Raw genomic sequence first — 19,781 nt, forward strand, 5'->3', positions numbered from 1 at the left:
ACACAGACAAAGCAGAGACAGGGCGATATCACGAGTGTCAACACATTTGCATTTTATTAATAGTCATATATTGTGTCTAACTGGGGCTGTTGAGATTACCCCCTTCCCTCAGCGACATCTTCAGTGATGTAACCAGGGACCTCCCAAATAAATAGAGGAAGCATGTGGGCAGGATTTTAGAGCTTAGTTTGGATCTGTAACTAGAGTTCAGCCCAAACGTCTCTCCTGATTGAAGCTAACCGATGCTAACATGCTATTTATTCAAGATTCAAGATGATTTATTGTCAATTCTTAACATGCACAAGACACATAAGAACTGATAAGTATATTTTCGGCACAGTCGTACTAAGAGCAGACATACGTTACAGGGAGACAAGACAAGACCGCCGACGGCGCAGCCATTTTTACGGCGCTCCTTAAAAAAAAGGTGAGAAAAAGGTGATATTGGGAAAGGGGGGAGAGTAAAAAAATATCAGTCAAAGGCTGGATCCGCAATAGGGGGTCCAGACTGAGTCCAAGGGAAAAAAAACTCATTTGCAATGCAAACATAAACACGTTACATTTAGTCACAACAAACTTGCAACAGAGGGAGGGGGAGTTGGAGCAAACAAGCGGTGGTGAAGGCGGTGGTTGGGAAAAAGGCGGGTGCGTGCGTGTATGCCCAATCAACTTGGGTGTGATGTTGAAGTGTTTTTGTGGACTGGGGCCGATCTCTGCATGATTCCTTGCTTCTTGTCTGTTTAATAGATGTCATCAGTGTTTGAACCTGATGAGCCGATGTGAGGCTACGCTAGAAAAAGAGTTCCTCAGTGTTCGCTCTTACAATAACAATGTTGCTACAGCTTGGTTATTATACAACTTATGGAACGTAAATTAAGTATTGTTGACCGTTTTTGGATGCAGTTTTAAAGTGATTTAGAGATAAAATTGATTGCTCCCAGTAGCTGCATTGCTAGCCACCTAAAACAAGCCGATTTTTTACATGTTAGAATGCAAAAAAAACAAACGAAAATAACCCCTTATGTCTTCTTGTCTCTCATAGTGATACAAAAGTGCAGTTCTCCTATAAGAAGAATGAGCAAAGTTTATAGTTTATTTGTTCCGGGCATTCCATGCAGTCTATTTTTTTTTTTTTATCAATTTTTCTTTGTAACACTCAAACAATTAACTGGAGCAACAAAATATAATTAAAAACATTTTTTACTAACTGAATTAATCAAGTTAATCATTAATTGTTGCAGTTCTATTTAAAAGTTTCTTCACTTTTTAATAAGGGAGGGTAAATAATATAGAATGTGTGGCAATCGATAAGAAAGGAGGTAAAATGAGCTACAAGAATAACAAACAAAAAAATTCAAAATGATTCAATGAGAGATAAACATTGACAAGAGTATGCTTGTCCATTAATAATAAAAAAAAAAAAAAGAATAAAAGGTGTTCAGAATATAGAAAGAAAAATAAAATTGAAATTGTGCCATGAATAAATAAACAAAAGCTTGAATTGATCATTAGGTTGATTGGCAACACTAAATTGGCCCTAGTGTGTGAATGTGAGTGTGAATGTTGTCTGTCTATCAGTGTTGGCCCTGCGATGAGGTGGCGACTTGTCCAGGGTGTACCCCGCCTTCCGCCCGATTGTAGCTGAGATAGGCTCCAGCGCCCCCCGCGACCCTAAAAGGGAATAAGCGGTAGCAAATGGATGGATGGATGGATGAATTGATCATTGATAGAAAATAGAACAAGTTGAAATATAATGGGGACAATTGCAGAAAATCACCACTAGAGATCGCCAAAGCCATAATAACGATCTTTGTGGCTTCTCAATGGCTCGTTTATTTTGATTTAACCCAGGGTGTCAAACTCGTTATTATTGAGGGCCATATTAATAATAATAATAATAATACCTGGGATTTATATAGCGCTTTTCTAAATACCCAATGTCGCTTTACATGTGTGTCGCTTTACATGTGTGTGTGTGTGTGTGTGTGTGTGTGTGTGTGTGTGTGTGTGTGTGTGAGTGGCGGACCACGTTAAATGATGTGGCGGATCACTTTAAATGACACGGTGCACAACATTAAATGTTGTGATGGCCCACATTGAATGACGTGTTGGGGCCATTTTAAATGAAGTGGCGGACCACATTAAATAATGTAGTGGGTCTCTTTAAATGATGTGGAAGACCACATGGAATGATGTGGTGGACTACATTGAACAACACGACCGGCCACTTTAAATGACATGACGGACCACATCGGATGACATAACGGGACACCTTTAATGATGTCGTGGAACAGATTAAACTATGTGGAAGATCGCAATGAATGATGTGGCAGGCCGATTTAAATGGCTTGGTGGAAAATGGTCTCTTTAAATGATGCGGAAGACCACATTCAATGATGTGGTGGACCATGTTGAAAGATGTGGCAGGCCAGATCTGTCCCCTGGTCCTTGAGTTTGACACCATATATATATATATATATTCCGAGCACAAGGATGTCACATTATCAATGGGAACATGCATAGACAATATGATTTGCCTGAGCGGCTAGTAGACACCGAGAGTAACAAGCGGTAGAAAATCCATTAGAAAAGACAGATTTAAAAAAATAAATAAAATTGGCCCTAGTGTGTGAATGTGAGTGTGAATGTTGTCTGTCTATCTGTGTTGGCCCTGCGATGAGGTGGCGACTTGTCCAGGGTGTACCCCGTCTTCCGCCCAAATTCAGCTGAGATAGGCTCCAGCTCCCGCCACGACGCCGAAAGCGACAAGTGGTAGAAAATGGATCGATGGGTAATTAAAAAAAAATAAAACAAAAAATAAAAAATATTTGTTTTAATTTGGGACTTCCCGCAGGCCAGATTTTGGACGCATGATCTAGATATAAGTAATAGATTATTAAAGAAAGGAGGTAAAATGTGCTCCAAGAATAACAAATAAAACACCAAATAATCAAATGATGGTGTATATGTGTGTGATTGTACATGAACACAACATATAAAAAAGGTGCTCAGAATAAAGATCTAATCTTAATGTTTCCATGAAAAAAAATAAATGAAAGCTTGAATCATCATCATCATTGGCGGCGGTCACTCGAAACGAGTATGACGATCCTCCTAGTAAGGGGGTATCCCTTTATGGAGGATGCCTGTGCGTGACTTTGTTTAACGTGGGGAGACTGGTGCACAGACCGTCACCACACGATCCTTGACAGATCCGGGTCAGGGTCCAGTGGCATGGAGTTCAAGACGACTGGGGACCCTTTTCTGCTGCAGCCTTCTTCCGCCATCCCAGCCGTTGTGACGCTCCATAGGGTTAGCAGTCATCCTCCGCCTCTTCCACCGTTGAGGTCTTGGGTTGTTATTTCCCCATAACTGGGCCCACATGGATGTGGGGGTGCCTTTTTCCGTCATCGCAGCCGTTGTGGTGATTCTTACATCTACCGTCACACGCCTGCACCGCCGTTGAGGTCTTCAGAGTAAAACAACTTGCACTGAGCCTAGTCTATAAAATCCGCTACACCGCCCTGATATCGAAGTACATGTCAAACTACTTCCATAACGTAAATGACCGCCATAACCACAACACCAGGGGGAGCTCTACCAACCACGTTAAACCCAGATTCCGATCTAACAAAGGTCTTAACTCATTCTCCTTCTATGCCACATCAATATGGAATGCACTCCCAACAGGTGTAAAAGAAAGTGCATCTCTATCCTCCTTCAAAACCGCACTAAAACAACAACTCCAGGCAACTTCAACCCTAGACTAACACCCTCCCCCTTCCACATCCCACCTAAACGGATTGTAAATAACCAAATGTAAATAATCAATTGTATATCTAATGTATATACTTGTTCAAAGGGTATCTGAACTCACTATGTTCTCTGCTCGCTGTACATATCCTACCAAGTCAGACCTACACTGTTTCAATGCCCATTTCTCTGATGATGCAATTGTTGATGATTGAAGTGTTGATATCAACCAAACCCTCCTCATCCCACCCCCCGGCTTGTAAATAATGTAAATAATTCAATATATATACTCTGATGATTAACTTGTGTGATGACTGTATTATGCTGATAGTATATATTTGTACCATGAATTGATTAACGTGGACCCCGACTTAAACATGTTGAAAAACGTATTCGGGTGTTACCATTTAGTGGTCAATTGTACGAAATATGTACTGTACTGTGCAATCTACTAATAAGAGTTTCAATCAATCAATCAAATCAATTCACCGTATCCCTGGCTAGGGGGCAGTCAGGTACTAGGCCTTTGCCAAGGGCCACCTGGGGTAACAGTAGTAAAGGGGTTAACCTCATAGTGCCCCAAGACCCCATAGAGGAGCCTCCACTGCCGGATGCACTTTAACGTCATGCCCAGGACACAAAAAAAGCTTGAATAATAATACACTGTAAAAAAAAATTCTGTAAAAAAACGGTCATCTACTAGCAGCTACGGCTGCCAAACGAAAACCATAAAATTAAAGTAAAACATTGTAAACCAAAAAATGATCAAAAACATTATATTTACAGAAATTTTCATGAAAAGTTTTGCGGAAAAATATCGTAATTTTACAGGTTTTTACTAAATTATTAAGATCAACCACCTTTAATAAAGTGACTATGTAAACAGTTCTGCAGAAAAATACCTTTATTCTACAGAGTTTTTCCAAATTATTACGATCAAACACCTTTAATGAAGTGACAATGCTGGCAGTTCCACAGAAAAATGCCATTATTTTACAGATTTTTTTCTGAATTGTTAAGATCCATCCATCCATCCATTTTCTACCGCTTATTCCCTTCGGGGTCGCGGGGGGTGCTGGAGCCTATCTCAGCTACAATCGGGCGGAAGGCGGGGTACACCCTGGACAAGTCGCCGCCTCATCGCAGAATTGTTAAGATCAACCACCTTTAATAAAGTGACGATGCAAACAGTTCTGCAGAAAAATACATTTATTAGATCAGTGGTTCTCAAATGGGGGTACGCGTACCCCTGGGGGTACTTGAAAGTATGCCAAGGGGAAAGTGAGATTTTTTTAAAATATCTGTCAAAAAGAACTGTGAAAAGAAATGCAACAATGCAATATTCAGTGTTGACAGATAGATTTTTTGTGGACATGTTCCATAACTATTGATGTTAAAGATTTCTTTTTTTTGTGAAGAAATGTTTAGAATTAAGTTCATGAATCCAGATGGATCTCTATTACAATCCCCAAAGAGGGCACTTTAAGTTGATGATTACTTCTATGTGTAGAAATCTTTATTTATAATTGAATCACTGGTTTATTTTTCAACAAGTTTTTAGTTATTTTTATATCTTTTTTTCCATATAGTTCAAGAAAGACCACAACAAATGAGCAATATTTTGCACTGTTATACAATTGAATAAATCAGAAACTGATGACATAGTGCTGTATTTTACTTCTTTGTCTCTTTTTTTCAACCAAATATGCTTTGCTCTGATTAGGGGGTACTTGAATTTAAAAAATGTTCACAGGGGGTGCGTCACTGAAAAAAGGTTGAGAACCAAAGATTAAAATAAAAAGATTACAATTGGTACAAAATGCGGCTGCTAGACTTTTGACAAGAACAAGAAAGTTTGATCATATTACGCCTATACTGGCTCACCTGCACTGGCTTCCTGTGCACTTAAGATGTGACTTTAAGGTTTTACTACTTACGTATAAAATACTACACGGTCTAGCTCCGTCCTATCTTGTCGATTGTATTGTACCATATGTACCGGCAAGAAATCTGCGTTCAAAGAACTCCGGCTTATTAGTGATTCCCAGAGCCCAAAAAAAGTCTGCGGGCTATAGAGCGTTTTCTATTCGGGCTCCAGTACTATGGAATGCCCTCCCGGTAACAATTAGAGATGCTACCTCAGTAGAAGCATTTAAGTCCCATCTTAAAACTCATTTGTATACTCTAGCCTTTAAATAACCCCCCTTTTAGACCAGTTGATCTGCCGTTTCTTTTCTTTTCTCCTCTGCTCCCCTCTTCCTTGTGGAGGGGGGGCACAGGTCCGGTGGCCATGGATGAAGTGCTGGCTGTCCAGAGTCGGGACCCGGGGTGGACCGCTCGCCTGTGCATCGGCTGGGAACATCTCTGCGCTGCTGACCCGTCTCCGCTCGGGATGGTGTCCTGCTGGCCCCACTATGGACTGGACTCTTACTATTATATTGGATCCACTATGGACTGGACTCTCACAATATTATGTCAGACCCACTCGACATCAATTGCATTCGGTCTCCCCTAGAGGGGGGGGGGTTACCCACATATGCGGTCCTCTCCAAGGTTTCTCATAGTCATTCACATCGACGTCCCACTGGGGTGAGTTTTTCCTTACCCTTATGTGGGCTTTGTACCGAGGATGTCGTTGTGGCTTGTGCAGCCCTTTGAGACACTTGTGATTTAGGACTATATTGCATGTTCTCCCCGTGACTGCGTGGGTTCCCTCCGGGTACTCCGGCTTCCTCCCACCTCCAAAGACATGCACCTGGGGATAGGTTGATTGGCAACACTAAATTGGCCCTAGTGTGTGGATGTGAGTGTGAATGTTGTCTGTCTATCTGTGTTGGCCCTGCGATGAGGTGGCGACTTGTCCAGGGTGTACCCCGCCTTCCGCCCGATTGTAGCTGAGATAGGCTCCAGCGCCCCCCGCGACCCCAAAGGGAATAAGCGGTTGAAAATGGATGGATGGATGAATAAACATTGATTGATTGATTGATTGAACCACTGTATTAGATTGTTAGTATGGACATAGACTTTTATATAACAAGCTACATATTTAATGAAAGATAATTACTGTAATTTTGCATGAATTTGAAAGTAATTTAAGAAATCAGAAAATGCTTTGTATAATTAATTTGGTATTTTTCTGTAAAAAAAATAGAAATATACATAGTTTGTCATTACTGGCATATTACTTAAAATAACAGGCGGATTGTTTATTAACAGATGATGTCTTCAATTCTACAGTTTTGTAAACTATTTTTAAAAAATTGAAAAATTACAGTAGAAATTTAGAGTAAATTAACCATAAAAATAGGATTTTTTTTTTACAGCGTAAATGAGGCAATTGCACACAAATAAATGACCACTAGAGTTCGCCAAAGCCATTCTAAAGAGCTTTGGTCCGTCAGTGTATTAGTAGAATTGTAACCAGGAACTAGAACAATAATCTAGATATTGCTACCCACTAAAGAAAGGGCATCAATGATGGTTATTTTTTTTAACACAGCTGTATGATCCCTAATCATGTTTTTGACTATCACGTAAAATCCAAACTAATCAATGACACGCAGCATGTATTTAATCAAGAGTCATAATCTAAGATAAAAAAAAACAAAAAACTGTTGTGTTGGTTTGATGTTGACCATATTTCAACATCCACAACATCCATCAAAAAGTGTGTTGCAATACAACTCCGTAGAAAAACAAAAACACAACAACAAAAAAAACAACTTCCCGAGTCTCTTCGGCCTTTTTGGCAAGTGGATGTGCTGAAATTGGGAAGCACCGTGCGAGTGTGGGCGTGTTCCACTCGGCCTAACAGCCTGCGCTGCGGTGTGGAGTCCAGAGCGCAAAACGCACTTCTTGAGGGCGCAAAAGTCTCGCAGCTCTCACACGCTGACGCGCTCAACATCTCCGGCTCGGGCGGACCTCTCCATCTCCACCCAAGGAAAAAAAAAAAAAAAAAGGAACCCCCCCCACCCCAAAAAAAAAAAAGGAAAAAAAAGGAAAAAAAAAAAAAAAAAAAAAAAGGACAGCCACCCTCCAGCCATGTTTGCATCCCGACTTGTCACACTTTACGTGGGCCTGCTGCTTGTTTTCCTCTGGAATATTCCATGTTTCCACTCAGCTGCTATCATCTCTCCATCCGCTCCGAGGAGGAACAGAGGAGTCAGACTCCCCCACCAAAGGTCCATCAAGCTCCTCAAAGACATCTTCGCGTCTTCCCATCACCTGACGAGCCACCATAAAGAAGAGCCCATAAAGGACGACATCGTGCCGCACGAGTACATGCTCTCCATTTACAGGACCTACTCGGCGGCCGAGAAACTGGGACTAAACGCCAGCTTTTTCCGCTCCTCCAAATCTGCCAACACCATCACAAGTTTCGTGGACAGAGGAACAGGTTGGTGGGCATGACACTGTGGAAATGACCAGCATCTCACAACTCTTATTCCCAGAAAAAACAATCCAAATTCACCTTGACCTTATTACCAATAACTGGAGAAATGACAGTATCATTTTATCTTCACAGTCAATTACTGTAAATTAAAATAAAGCAATTATTGGCCAGCACATGCACAAAAATGATTGTTTGTGGATATTTACGCACAAAAAGTGTGATTTCCCCTTCGTGCATTACGGTAACAGGACTGACAAATCCAAATTGCACATAAGTAAAATGTATGGTTACAGTGACACTATGTGTCCGAAAAGGAGTAGGTAGAAGCAGATTTTATTCAACCAAAAAAATACAAACAATATAATTTATTTTTATTTTTTTATCACCAATGTGATTTATAGTGTTAATAATGCATAATAGACAATATAATCCTTCTTATATTATTGATCGATATTACAACAAATAACTGGAGAAATGACAGTAGTATTTTAACTTGACAGTCAATTACTGTAAATTAAAGTCATGCAATTATTAGCCAGCACAATGAAGCTTTTTACAGTGTGATAATACGCGCAAAAATGGTGGCAATGATTGTTTGTGGATATTTACGCACACAAAGTGTGGTAACAGGACTGAAAAATCCAAATTGCATATAAGGAACATGCATGGTTACAGTGTGTCCAAAAAGGAGTAGGAAGAAGCAGATCTTATTCAACCAAGAAAATACAAACAATGTAATTAATTTTGTTTGTTTTATCACCAACATAATTTATAGTGTTAATAATGCATGATAGACAATACAATCCTTCTTATATTATTGATTGATATTACAACAAATAACTGGAGAAATGACAGTATTATTTTAACTTGACAGTCAATTACTGTAAATTAAAGTCATGCAATTGTTAGCCAGCACAATGAAGCTTTTTACAGTGTGATAATACGCGCAAAAATGGTGGCAATGATTGTTTGTGGATATTTACGCACAAAAAGTGTAATTTCCCTGGTAACAGGACTGAAAAATCCGAATTGCACATAAGTAACATGCATGGTTACAATGACACAATGTGTCCGAAAAGGAGTAGGAAGAACAAGATTTTATTCAACCAAAAAAATTCAAACAATATAATTTATTTTTAATTTTTTATCACCGACGTAATTTAAAGTGTTAATAATGCATAATAGACAATACAATCCTTCTTATATTATTGATTGATATTACAACAAATAACTGGAGAAATGACAGTATTATTTTAACTTCACAGTCAATTAGTGTAAATTAAAGTCATGCAATTATTAGCCAGCACAATGAAGCTTTTTACAGTGTGATAATACGCGCAAAAATGGTGGCAATGATTGTTTGTGGATATTTACGCACAAAAAGTGTAATTTCCCTGGTAACAGGACTGAAAAATCCAAATTGCACATAAGTAACATGCATGGTTACAGTGACACAATGTGTCCGAAAAGGAGTAGGTAGAAGCAGATTTTATTCAACCCAAAAAATTCAAACAATATAGTTTATTTTTAATTTTTTATCACCGACGTAATTTATAGTGTTAATAATGCATAATAGACAATATAATCCTTCCTATATTATTGATTGATATTACAACAAATAACTGGAGAAATGACAGTATTATTTTAACTTCACAGTCAATTAGTGTAAATTAAAGTCATGCAATTATTAGCCAGCACAATGAAGCTTTTTACAGTGTGATAATACGCGCAAAAATGGTGGCAATGATTGTTTGTGGATATTTACGCACAAAAAGTGTAATTTCCCTGGTAACAGGACTGAAAAATCCAAATTGCACATAAGTAACATGCATGGTTACAATGACACAATGTGTCCGAAAAGGAGTAGGAAGAACAAGATTATATTCAACCAAAAAAATTCAAACAATATAATTTATTTTAAATTTTTTATCACCAACATAATTTATAGTGTTAATAATGCATGATAGACAATACAATCCTTCTTATATTATTGATTGATATTACAACAAATAACTGGAGAAATGACAGTATTATTTTAACTTCACAGTCAATTACTGTAAATTAAAGTCATGCAATTATTAGCCAGCACAATGAAGCTCTTTACAGTGTGATAATAGGCACAAAAATGGTGGCAATGATTGTTTGTGGATATTTACGCACAAAAAGTGTGATTTCCCCTCGGTAACAGGACTGAAAAATCCAAATTGCACATAAGTAACATGCATGGTTACAGTGACACAATGTGTCCGAAAAGGAGTAGGTAGAAGCAGATTTTATTCAACCAAAAAAATTCAAACAATATATTTTATTTTTAATTTTTTATCACCGACGTAATTTAAAGTGTTAATAATGCATAATAGACAATATAATCCTTCCTATATTATTGATTGATATTACAACAAATAACGGGAGAAATGACAGTATTATTTTAACTTCACAGTCAATTACTGTAAATTCGAGTCATGCAATTATTAGCCAGCACAATGAAGCTCTTTACAGTGTGATAACACACGCAAAAATGGTGGCAATGATTGTTTGTGGATATTTACGCACACAAAGTGTGATTTCCCTGGTAACAGGACTGAAAAATCCAAATTGCAAAATAGGAACATGCATGGCTACAGTGACGCAATGTGTCCGAAAAAGAGTAGGAAGAACAAGATCTTATTCAACCAAGAAAATACGAACAATACAATTAATTTTGTTTGTTTTATCACAAACATAATTTACAGTGTTAATAATGCATAATAGACAATACAATCCTTCTTAGATTATTGATCGATATTACAACAAATAACTGGAGAAATGACAGTATTATTTTAACTTGACAGTCAATTAGTGTAAATTAAAGTAATGCAATTATTAGCCAGCACAATGAAGCTTTTTACAGTGTGATAATACGTGCAAAAATGGTGGCAATGATTGCAATGATTGTTTGTGGACAAGTGTGATTTCCCCTTCATGCATTACTGTAACAGGACTGAAAAACCCCAAATTACATCCAAGGAACATGCATGTTTACAGTGACACAATTTTTCTGAAAAGGAGTAGGAAGAAGCAGATCTTATTCAACCAAGAAAATACAAACAATATAATAAAAGAAAAAGTTGGATCACCAACATAATTTATAGTGTTAATAATGCATAATAGACAATATAATACTATATTATTGATCGATATCACAACAAATAACTGAAGAAATGACAGTGCCATTTTAACTTCACAGTCAATTACTGTAGATTAAAATGATGCAATTATTGGCCAGCACAATGAAGCTTTTTACAGTATGCACACAAATTATTGCAATAATTATTTGTGGATATTTACACACAAAAAGTGTAATTTCCCCTCGGTAACCGGACTGAAAACCCCAAATTGCATATAAGGAACATGCATGGTTACAGTGACACAATTTGTCTGAAAAGGAGTAGGAAGAAGCAGATCTTATTCAACCAAGAAAATACAAACAATTTAATTACATTTTTTTTTAATCACAAACATAATTTACAGTGTTAATAATGCATAATAGACAATATAATACTTCTTATATTATTGATCGATATTACAACAAATAACTGGAGAAATGACAGTGCCATTTTAACTTCACAGTCAATTACTGTAAATTCAAGTCATGCAATTATTAGCCAGCACAATGAAGCTTTTTACAGTATGCACAACAATGGTGGCAATGATTGTTTGTGGATATTTAGGCACAAAAAGTGTGATTTCCCCCTCATGCATTACGGAAACAGGACTGAAAAATCCAAATTGCACATAAGGAACATGCACGGTTACAGTGACACAATGTGTCGGAAAAGGAGTAGGTAGAATCATATTTTATTCAACCAAAAAAATACAAACAATATCATTTATTTTAAATTTTTTATCACCAATATAATTTATAGTGTTAATAATGCATAACAGACAATACAATCATTCTTATATTTTTGATCAATAATACAACAAATAACTGGAGAAATGACAGTATCATTTGAACTTCACAGTCAATTACTGTAAATTCAAGTACTGCAATTATTAGCCAGCACAATGAAGCTTTTTATAGTGTGATAATATGCGCAAAAATGGTGGCAATGATTGCAATGATTGTTTGTAGATATGTACGCACAAAAAGTGTAATTTCCCCGCGGTAACAGGACTGAAAAACCCAAATTGCAAATAAGGAACATGCATGGTTACAGTGACACAATTTGTCCAAAAAGGAGTAGAAAGAAGCAGATCTTATTCAACCAAGAAAATACAATATCATTTATTTTTAATTTTTTAATCACAAACATAATTTACAGTGTTAATAATGTATTATAGATACTATAATCCCTCTTATATCATTGATCGGTATTACAACAAATAACTGGAGAAATAACAGTACCATTTTAACTTCACAGTCAATTACTGTAAATTCAAGTCATGCAATTATTAGCCAGCACAATGAAGCTTTTTACAGTGTGATAAAACGCACAAAAATGGTGGCAATGATTGTTTGTGGATATTTACGCACACTAAGTGTGATTTCCCCCTCATGCAGCATTACGGTAACATGACTGAAAAATCCAAATTGCATATAAGGAACATGCATGGTTACAGTGACACAATGTGTACCAAAAGGAGTAGGAAGAAGCAGATCTTATTTAACCAAGAAAATACAAACATTAAAATTATTATTGTTTTTTTTATCACCAACATATTAAATAGTGTTAATAATGCATAATAGACAATATAATCCTTCTTATATTATTGATCGGTATTTTAGTACAATATTACATCTTTAAATTGAGTTGCACCTTTTCAGTGCATCATCCAAGCTATGTAATCATTTTACCCTTGCAACTGACGCTTTTTGTTTAGTTTTGTTTGCAAATATCAGAAGTTTTAGAGCAGACTTGGGGACAAATGACAATAGAATAAAATAGCTCAGTATTGTGCAGCCTCAGTGTGAGAAGCAGGTGTTTAATATCTAAACATGCACTCAGTCAAAAATGCAGTAATTCTAGTCATTTATTCCCATAGCTTGCAAGTTATTATGAAGGTGTATTTGTCCTCCACTAATATATTTTTTTCCAGTATGATGTGATTTGATAGAGAGAAAAAAAAAAAAGAGGAGGAAAAAAAAAAAGGCCGCAATTTCCCCTGTGATTGTGATGTGATGTGTCACTGGCTCTGACCCCGAGCCGGACCCTCTGAGAGCCGCTTGGCATCGAACGGCTGATTGGAGTATTTGAACCGCAGTCATCTAATTGAGTGTTCATGTCATAACATATCAAACTATTCTCCCATAATGACCCCATCAAGGCCCAGGATGGCACATCACCAAATAAAGGAGCAGGGGACGTGGAAAAATATAATTTTGTGCGAAATTCATGAATTATATTGGCACCCAATTGCATTAGAAATAACTAATTATGGGGAGAAAACGGTTTAAATCAAGCTTTATTGCAGACTCCAACGTCCAATACATAAAACAAACAAAATACAGTATAAAAGGCATTGTCACATACTATTAAAAACAGTGCAGTAAAAGACATCTAATAAATAAATAAAAGCAGCAATAAAAAAGATTAATATATATATATACTTAAAATGTGCGTCTACACATCCTATAAAAGGCAGAGTTTCAGTGTTTCCATATATACGATTGGTACCTAACAGAACTACACCTAGGATTGGTTATCTGTACAATAATATCATTCTTGGACCCCTGCAGTCTCCATATACATTTAAATATGACTTTTCTCAGGGTGGCGTGGAAAAAAGTGATTTTAAGTTTAAGTTTAAGTGGGCAACATATCCTCCTAATTATGCAGTCAAGTAAATAATTTAGAAACATTAATTTTTTTCTCTAATAATATCCCTAAGCTCCAGCTCAATAAATAGCGTTGCATATATTGCAAAGTGTGAATTGCATTGCTCAAAAAATAAAAAATAAAAAAAAAATCTATATTTAACGGAATGGTGATATTCGTCAAACGTGCTACATTCTTGTGTGTCAACACGAATATGTCAGTAATTTCAACAAGCTGTGCACCCAAAGCGTGCACAGGCGCATTTAAGGGGAATGTTGTCCTTGGCAACGCGGGATGAAATATAAGAGGGGAAGTGCTTTAATGACGAAGATGGGAATTCAGGCTGTTAATTATTTGCTGAACTTGTATTCGATTTTTTTTTTTTTTTTTTTTTTTTTTTTTTTGGTTCAGGTCTTGTTAAAAAAAAAAAGTGGGGGGAAAAATGGTAGAAAAGAAAGGTAATGCAGACCAGACGTGCAAAGTAACAAAAATGAGCACAAGGTTTCAATACGTTTTTTTTTCACTGTTTCTCTCGACAGGGTTCACGGAGGGAAACTGACAAGTAGAATCAAATAATCTGCGGAGAATATCGAGTACAGGCTTGTCACTTTTATTTTTCCAACAACCCTGATAGCCGAGGTGCGTGTTCGTTTTAAAGCAGCGCATTTTAGGCTATTTTGAAATAACACAACCATAAGGACAAAAAAAGCAATATTATTATGACGTGTTATTTCACTTAAAAAAACAAAAAAAACATCTCTACCTGTTGCAATTCCTTCCCAATTTATATGCACACATTGCAAACCTACACGATGCTGATCAACATAATTTATTTGTTCAATCTATTAATTTTCTTTTTTGATTTATGAACTATATTTACAGGCCTGCTCATGCATTAATTGTGTATTGTCAGTGTAATAAACATTTATCAATTATTGACAATTAATCACAGTTTTGAATTTGGATTAATCATAATTATTATTAATTATTATCATTATTATTGTTATTATTTTTACTGGTTATTACTGGCTTGCAAAATTTAATTAACTTAGAAAAAGACCCGGATGTTTGGACACAAATCCAATTTTATTGTCAGAATATATACATATATATATATATATATATATATATATATATATATATATATATATATATATATATATATATATATATATATAATTTCTGATATATGTATTACAACGTTTTTTATTTTATTGTCATATATATATATATATATATATATATATATATATATATAAAAATATATATGGCAATAAAAGAAAAATAAAAGAAAAAGTTGTAATACATGTATTATAAATTATATATATTATACTTTTTAAAGTCAGATTAATCACACTTTTTCATTTGGATTAAATCAATTTCATGTTATTACTCGCTTGCATAAGTTCATTAACTTAACAAAAGACCCTGATATTGGGACACAAATGCAGTTTTATTATCAGAATGTCATACAGGAACCTTTTTTTTTTTTTTTTTTTAAAGCATTTTACTTGAATGCCCATCATTTTTTTACTCAGAACCTGCTAATAGTTTTAGTTGAAGTACCATCTTGGTGTAAGTGAAATGTTATCTTTGCACTTGTGCATAGATGACATTGTGCACTGACCTTATAATAACTTACAGGTAACAATCCACGGTTAAGGTAAATGTACATGTGTGGTCAAAATAAATCATATATATTTGCACCATGTACTGTATATGCACACATTTAATACATTGGAACTTGTACAGTCCATATAAATTGTGTGATTATACTGCATGTGTATGATTATTGGGATAATTATTTGTGATTATTCAAATATGTTAACTCATTATTTTTGACAGCCCTTTTTATACATGCACCATTTTAAACATCATTAAACTTGACAATGCATTTCCAAACACATTCAGAAATGATGTATATAATAAAAATACTGTACATAATCAAGCATCCCTGAAGTTGCAATAAAAGGAAACAAACAAGCCATCACCAACAATATTGACTTTCACTTGAAAGATGCGGCATTAAGATAGATCTAATTGGATTATTGAGTTTGTCGTGGTGGAAAAAAAGAAAGTAGCCTGAGAGTAATCGACTATTGGCAGAAAAACAGCGCACAGCAAATCAGTGCAACAATCAAGATTAGATGCTTCCTGCGAGCGGCGTGAACACTGAGTGCTTTGTGTCTCCGCAGCGTTTCAAACAGGTCAGGCGTGCCCAATGGGCTGGAAATGAAATTAAAAGGCGTAAAAAAGACCAACAGCTTTGAAGCAGGTGTGCAGCACCCCCCACAAAAAAAATAAAAAAATTGGTTATCTACTCTTAAATGGATTTTATTCAACATGAAGCAGCTTTTCCTCAATATGCATATTCTTTAACGTGAATAAAATATGATTTTGAGTCCCACACGTGTCATTTTGGTCTGCATTTGAAGAACGTGAAGCCATGTTGAACTTGTGCGAGTAAAATGTGGATTCACTGCTGTAAATGGGTACAATTAGGCAATTATCTGTTTCAGGCTGGTCTCTGGTGGGGGTTCATGGGGTCGGAGAGAAGGCCTCTGTGGGAGAATGTAACCCCCCCACCCACTCCCCCAATCCCCTCCCACCCTGAACACTGTACACCCTAAGTGAATCTGACTGCAATTATTTTCTTCTTTTATCCTTGCAGACGATCTTTTGCACTCTACTCTGCGAAGACAAAAGTATCTGTTTGATGTCTCAACCCTTTCAGACAAAGAGGAGCTGGTCGGGGCCGAATTAAGGATATTTAGGAGAGCGTCGGGCGACTCGCAGACGACAGGCCTCTATCGCGTCCGGCTCTACCCGTGCAGCTCGGACGTGCTGCTGGACTCCACGCTGCTGGACCCCGTGGACTCCGCCGAGTCCGGGTGGGCGGTTCTGGACGTGTGGGAGATGTTTAAATCTCACCATCGGAGGAACCAGCTCTGCCTGCAGCTCAGAGTCACTCTGGGGAACTCTGACACGGAGCTGGACCTCAGGGCGCTGGGCCTGGACAGGGGTGGGCGACCCCAGCAGGAAAAAGCCATTCTGGTAGCCTACACCCGCTCCAAGAAGAGGGAGAACCTCTTCAACGAGATGAAGGAGAAGATCAAGTCGCGGAGGTCCACCAAGGAGATAGAGGCGGTGAGGCCCTCGAAGGCGGAGGCGGAGGAGGAAGCCGGGGTCAGAGGAGAGGGGCCCCGGCGGCGGCGGCGGACAGCACTGAGCAACCGTCACGGGAAGCGACACGGGAAGAAGTCCAAATCCAGGTGCAGCAAAAAGGCATTGCACGTGAATTTTAAAGAGCTGGGCTGGGACGACTGGATAATCGCGCCCCTGGACTACGAGGCGTACCACTGCGAGGGCGTGTGCGACTTCCCGCTCCGATCCCACCTGGAGCCCACCAACCACGCCATCATACAGACGCTCATGAACTCCATGGACCCCAACAGCACGCCGCCCAGCTGCTGCGTCCCCACCAAGCTGAGCCCCATCAGCATCCTGTACATCGACTCGGGCAACAACGTGGTGTACAAACAGTACGAGGACATGGTGGTGGAGCAGTGCGGGTGCAGGTAGCGGACGCCGGGCGCCGAATATACAGTAAAGACTTCAAAAAGGAGATCACCTGAGCGAGATCCACATTGGACGCACGCAAGAGGCGACATTTTGCTATTTATTCCGACTCAGTGCTGGTGAAAATGCACACTTTTCCGCCTTAAAGTGTTATTTCCCAATCATGCAAGAAGTCATCAAACAAGCCCTTGTTTCCTCAGAGTGTCCTTTGTGTGACGGGAGCCCATCGGGTGCCACCGTGCACCTTCTCGTGCCGCGGCCACAGTGGACAGAGGCTTTTTTTTTTGCCCGTCAGCGTTTGGACTTGCAAGCTCTTGTCGTGCAACCTTGTCTGGAAGGCAGCCCCGTAATTGCCTCCGTCCGACCGAAGTCATTAAACGCCCGTGCAAGTGCATTTTTTTGTTGTCGCAAAAAAAAAAAAGAAGAAAGAAAAGTGGGGTAAATGTCACTCACGCTCACACACACACACGCTCTCACACACACACACACACACACACACACACGGCAACGCCTTCAAGAGATTTTTGCCTCACTGCAGAGGTCAGCGAGGGTCATCATGTGCTTTTAGGAAAAAAGGACACACCGCCAGACTTGTGTCTTCTCTGTTTCAGTACAATATTGTTTATGCCAGTCAGGAATTTTTTTTTTTTTTTTTTTTTTTTGCTGCATCTTTACGAAATGCACTTCCGCAAATAAACTGCGCCGAGGAGCTGCAGCCAGTTTGTCTGCTCTGATGAGGAACATGTAAAACAAGAGACTCGCAAAGAGAGGCGATATTTAAAAATGCACATTAGCTTTGAATGCACTGCTGTTCATTATTTTTTTTGAGCTGTAAATATTTTGTATAGACGATAACTTTGCAAAAGTGCTCCGAATGAAGAAATGAGAGAGCTGCATTTCTTTGTACATATACAAAATGCACTCAAATTGGTATAATTTCTATTCTATAATTATTTTATTATTTGTGATGTACAGTTTCATGATAATCATATATTTCTTACAGTGATAAGAGTAATTTAAGGTGTATTCATTATTTGTTTTGGCAGAGGGTGGAAAGTACCATTATAATTGTCTACCTCATCATTGCATATAGGTTAGAGTGTAGGTCAGTTAGAGTGTAAAAGAGCTTTTACAGTATATATAAGATCATTATATTCATATATTACTGGATACTATTCCACTCCTTTACTGTACAAATAAAATTCAAAACCAAGTCCACAAGTCCTGTATTTGGATTGATTCCACCCTCCTTTTGCTTTGTGTATTCAAGTCAATAAAACATTGTTGCAAGTTTTTACTACAGTGAAATATTACCTGACGATCATTTGTCTCTTAAATGTTGCTCATTCCTACACTGTAAAAAAAAAAAGAAAGTTGAGAAAAACGCAGATTTTCAAGGCAACATGATGCAACACGATGTTTGCGTTTTCTCAACTTTTGACTACTGCTGGCCAGACACTGTTTTGGTACACTGTAAAAAATAATTATAGTTTTCAAGTTAGTTAGACTCAGAAATAAGGTTTCACTATGTTTAACTAGCAAAACAGTGTCTGGTCAGCAGTAGTCAAAAGTTGAGAAAACGCAAAAATCTTGTTGCATCATGTTGCCTTGAAAATTTGCGTTTTCTCAACTGTTTTTTTTTTTACAGTGTATATGTGTGTGGACCTAAACATTGCATGTGTCCCCTCTCACATTTGAACTGACATGGTTCCAATTCCCAGGACCTGGGAATCAATATGAGCACACAGTGGTACCAATTTCGGTACTTTTGTGTGTCTTCATGTGGTAATATATGTTAATTTCTTTTTAATAACATTGAACAATGAGCTAAAAATAATAATAATACCTGTGTGTCCAGTTGTGATGTCTTGTTCTCTTAAAATTCAGTCTTCTTTGCAAGTATGCATTAGTTTTAGTTTGTCCCAGGTGAGTTGTTGTAGTCAGGCAGTAGTCGGCTAGCGTTAACGTTGGATGTGGCAGTCTTGTCTTTTGTTGAGTCCTACAAAGTGTTTATACTGTATAGGCTAGATCTAGTAAAAGTTGCGTTTGTTAAAACACATGCAAACTTGATAGCGCACGCTGCTCTACTAAGCTTGTGCGCAGAGGATTGCGTCTTTTATGTGAGCAAAATAGAGAGCGTCACCCATTTAGTGTGTTTGTCTTCGTGAATATGCAGAATATATGCCGTTTATTTTGTAGAACGGCCAAAATATTGGGAGGAGAAAACGCAAATGTAATTATTTAGCATACACAGTGTG

The 19,781-nt window shown here is 37.7% G+C and overlaps 1 protein-coding gene across 1 annotated transcript; it reads left to right on the plus strand.

Annotated features, from left to right (window-relative positions):
• Positions 1-7,786: 7,786 nt before the first annotated feature.
• gdf6a (growth differentiation factor 6a) lies at positions 7,787-18,730 on the plus strand. Its single transcript, XM_061944795.2, has 2 exons — positions 7,787-8,149; positions 16,616-18,730. Exons 1-2 carry the CDS (start codon positions 7,795-7,797, stop codon positions 17,524-17,526), a joined length of 1,266 nt encoding a protein of 421 aa, XP_061800779.2. The 5' UTR covers positions 7,787-7,794; the 3' UTR covers positions 17,527-18,730.
• Positions 18,731-19,781: the final 1,051 nt, after the last annotated feature.

This window comes from Nerophis lumbriciformis, linkage group LG04, assembly GCF_033978685.3.
Source record: "Nerophis lumbriciformis linkage group LG04, RoL_Nlum_v2.1, whole genome shotgun sequence".
Taxonomy (NCBI): Eukaryota; Metazoa; Chordata; class Actinopteri; order Syngnathiformes; family Syngnathidae; genus Nerophis; species Nerophis lumbriciformis.

Coding starts and splice junctions, on each gene's coding strand:
- gdf6a (XM_061944795.2), top strand. CDS start 7,795: ATGTTTGCATCCCGACTTGTCACACTTTACGTGGGCCTGCTGCTTGTT. Junction 8,150..16,615: donor TTTCGTGGACAGAGGAACAG/GTTGGTGGGCAT, acceptor TTATCCTTGCAG/ACGATCTTTTGCACTCTACT.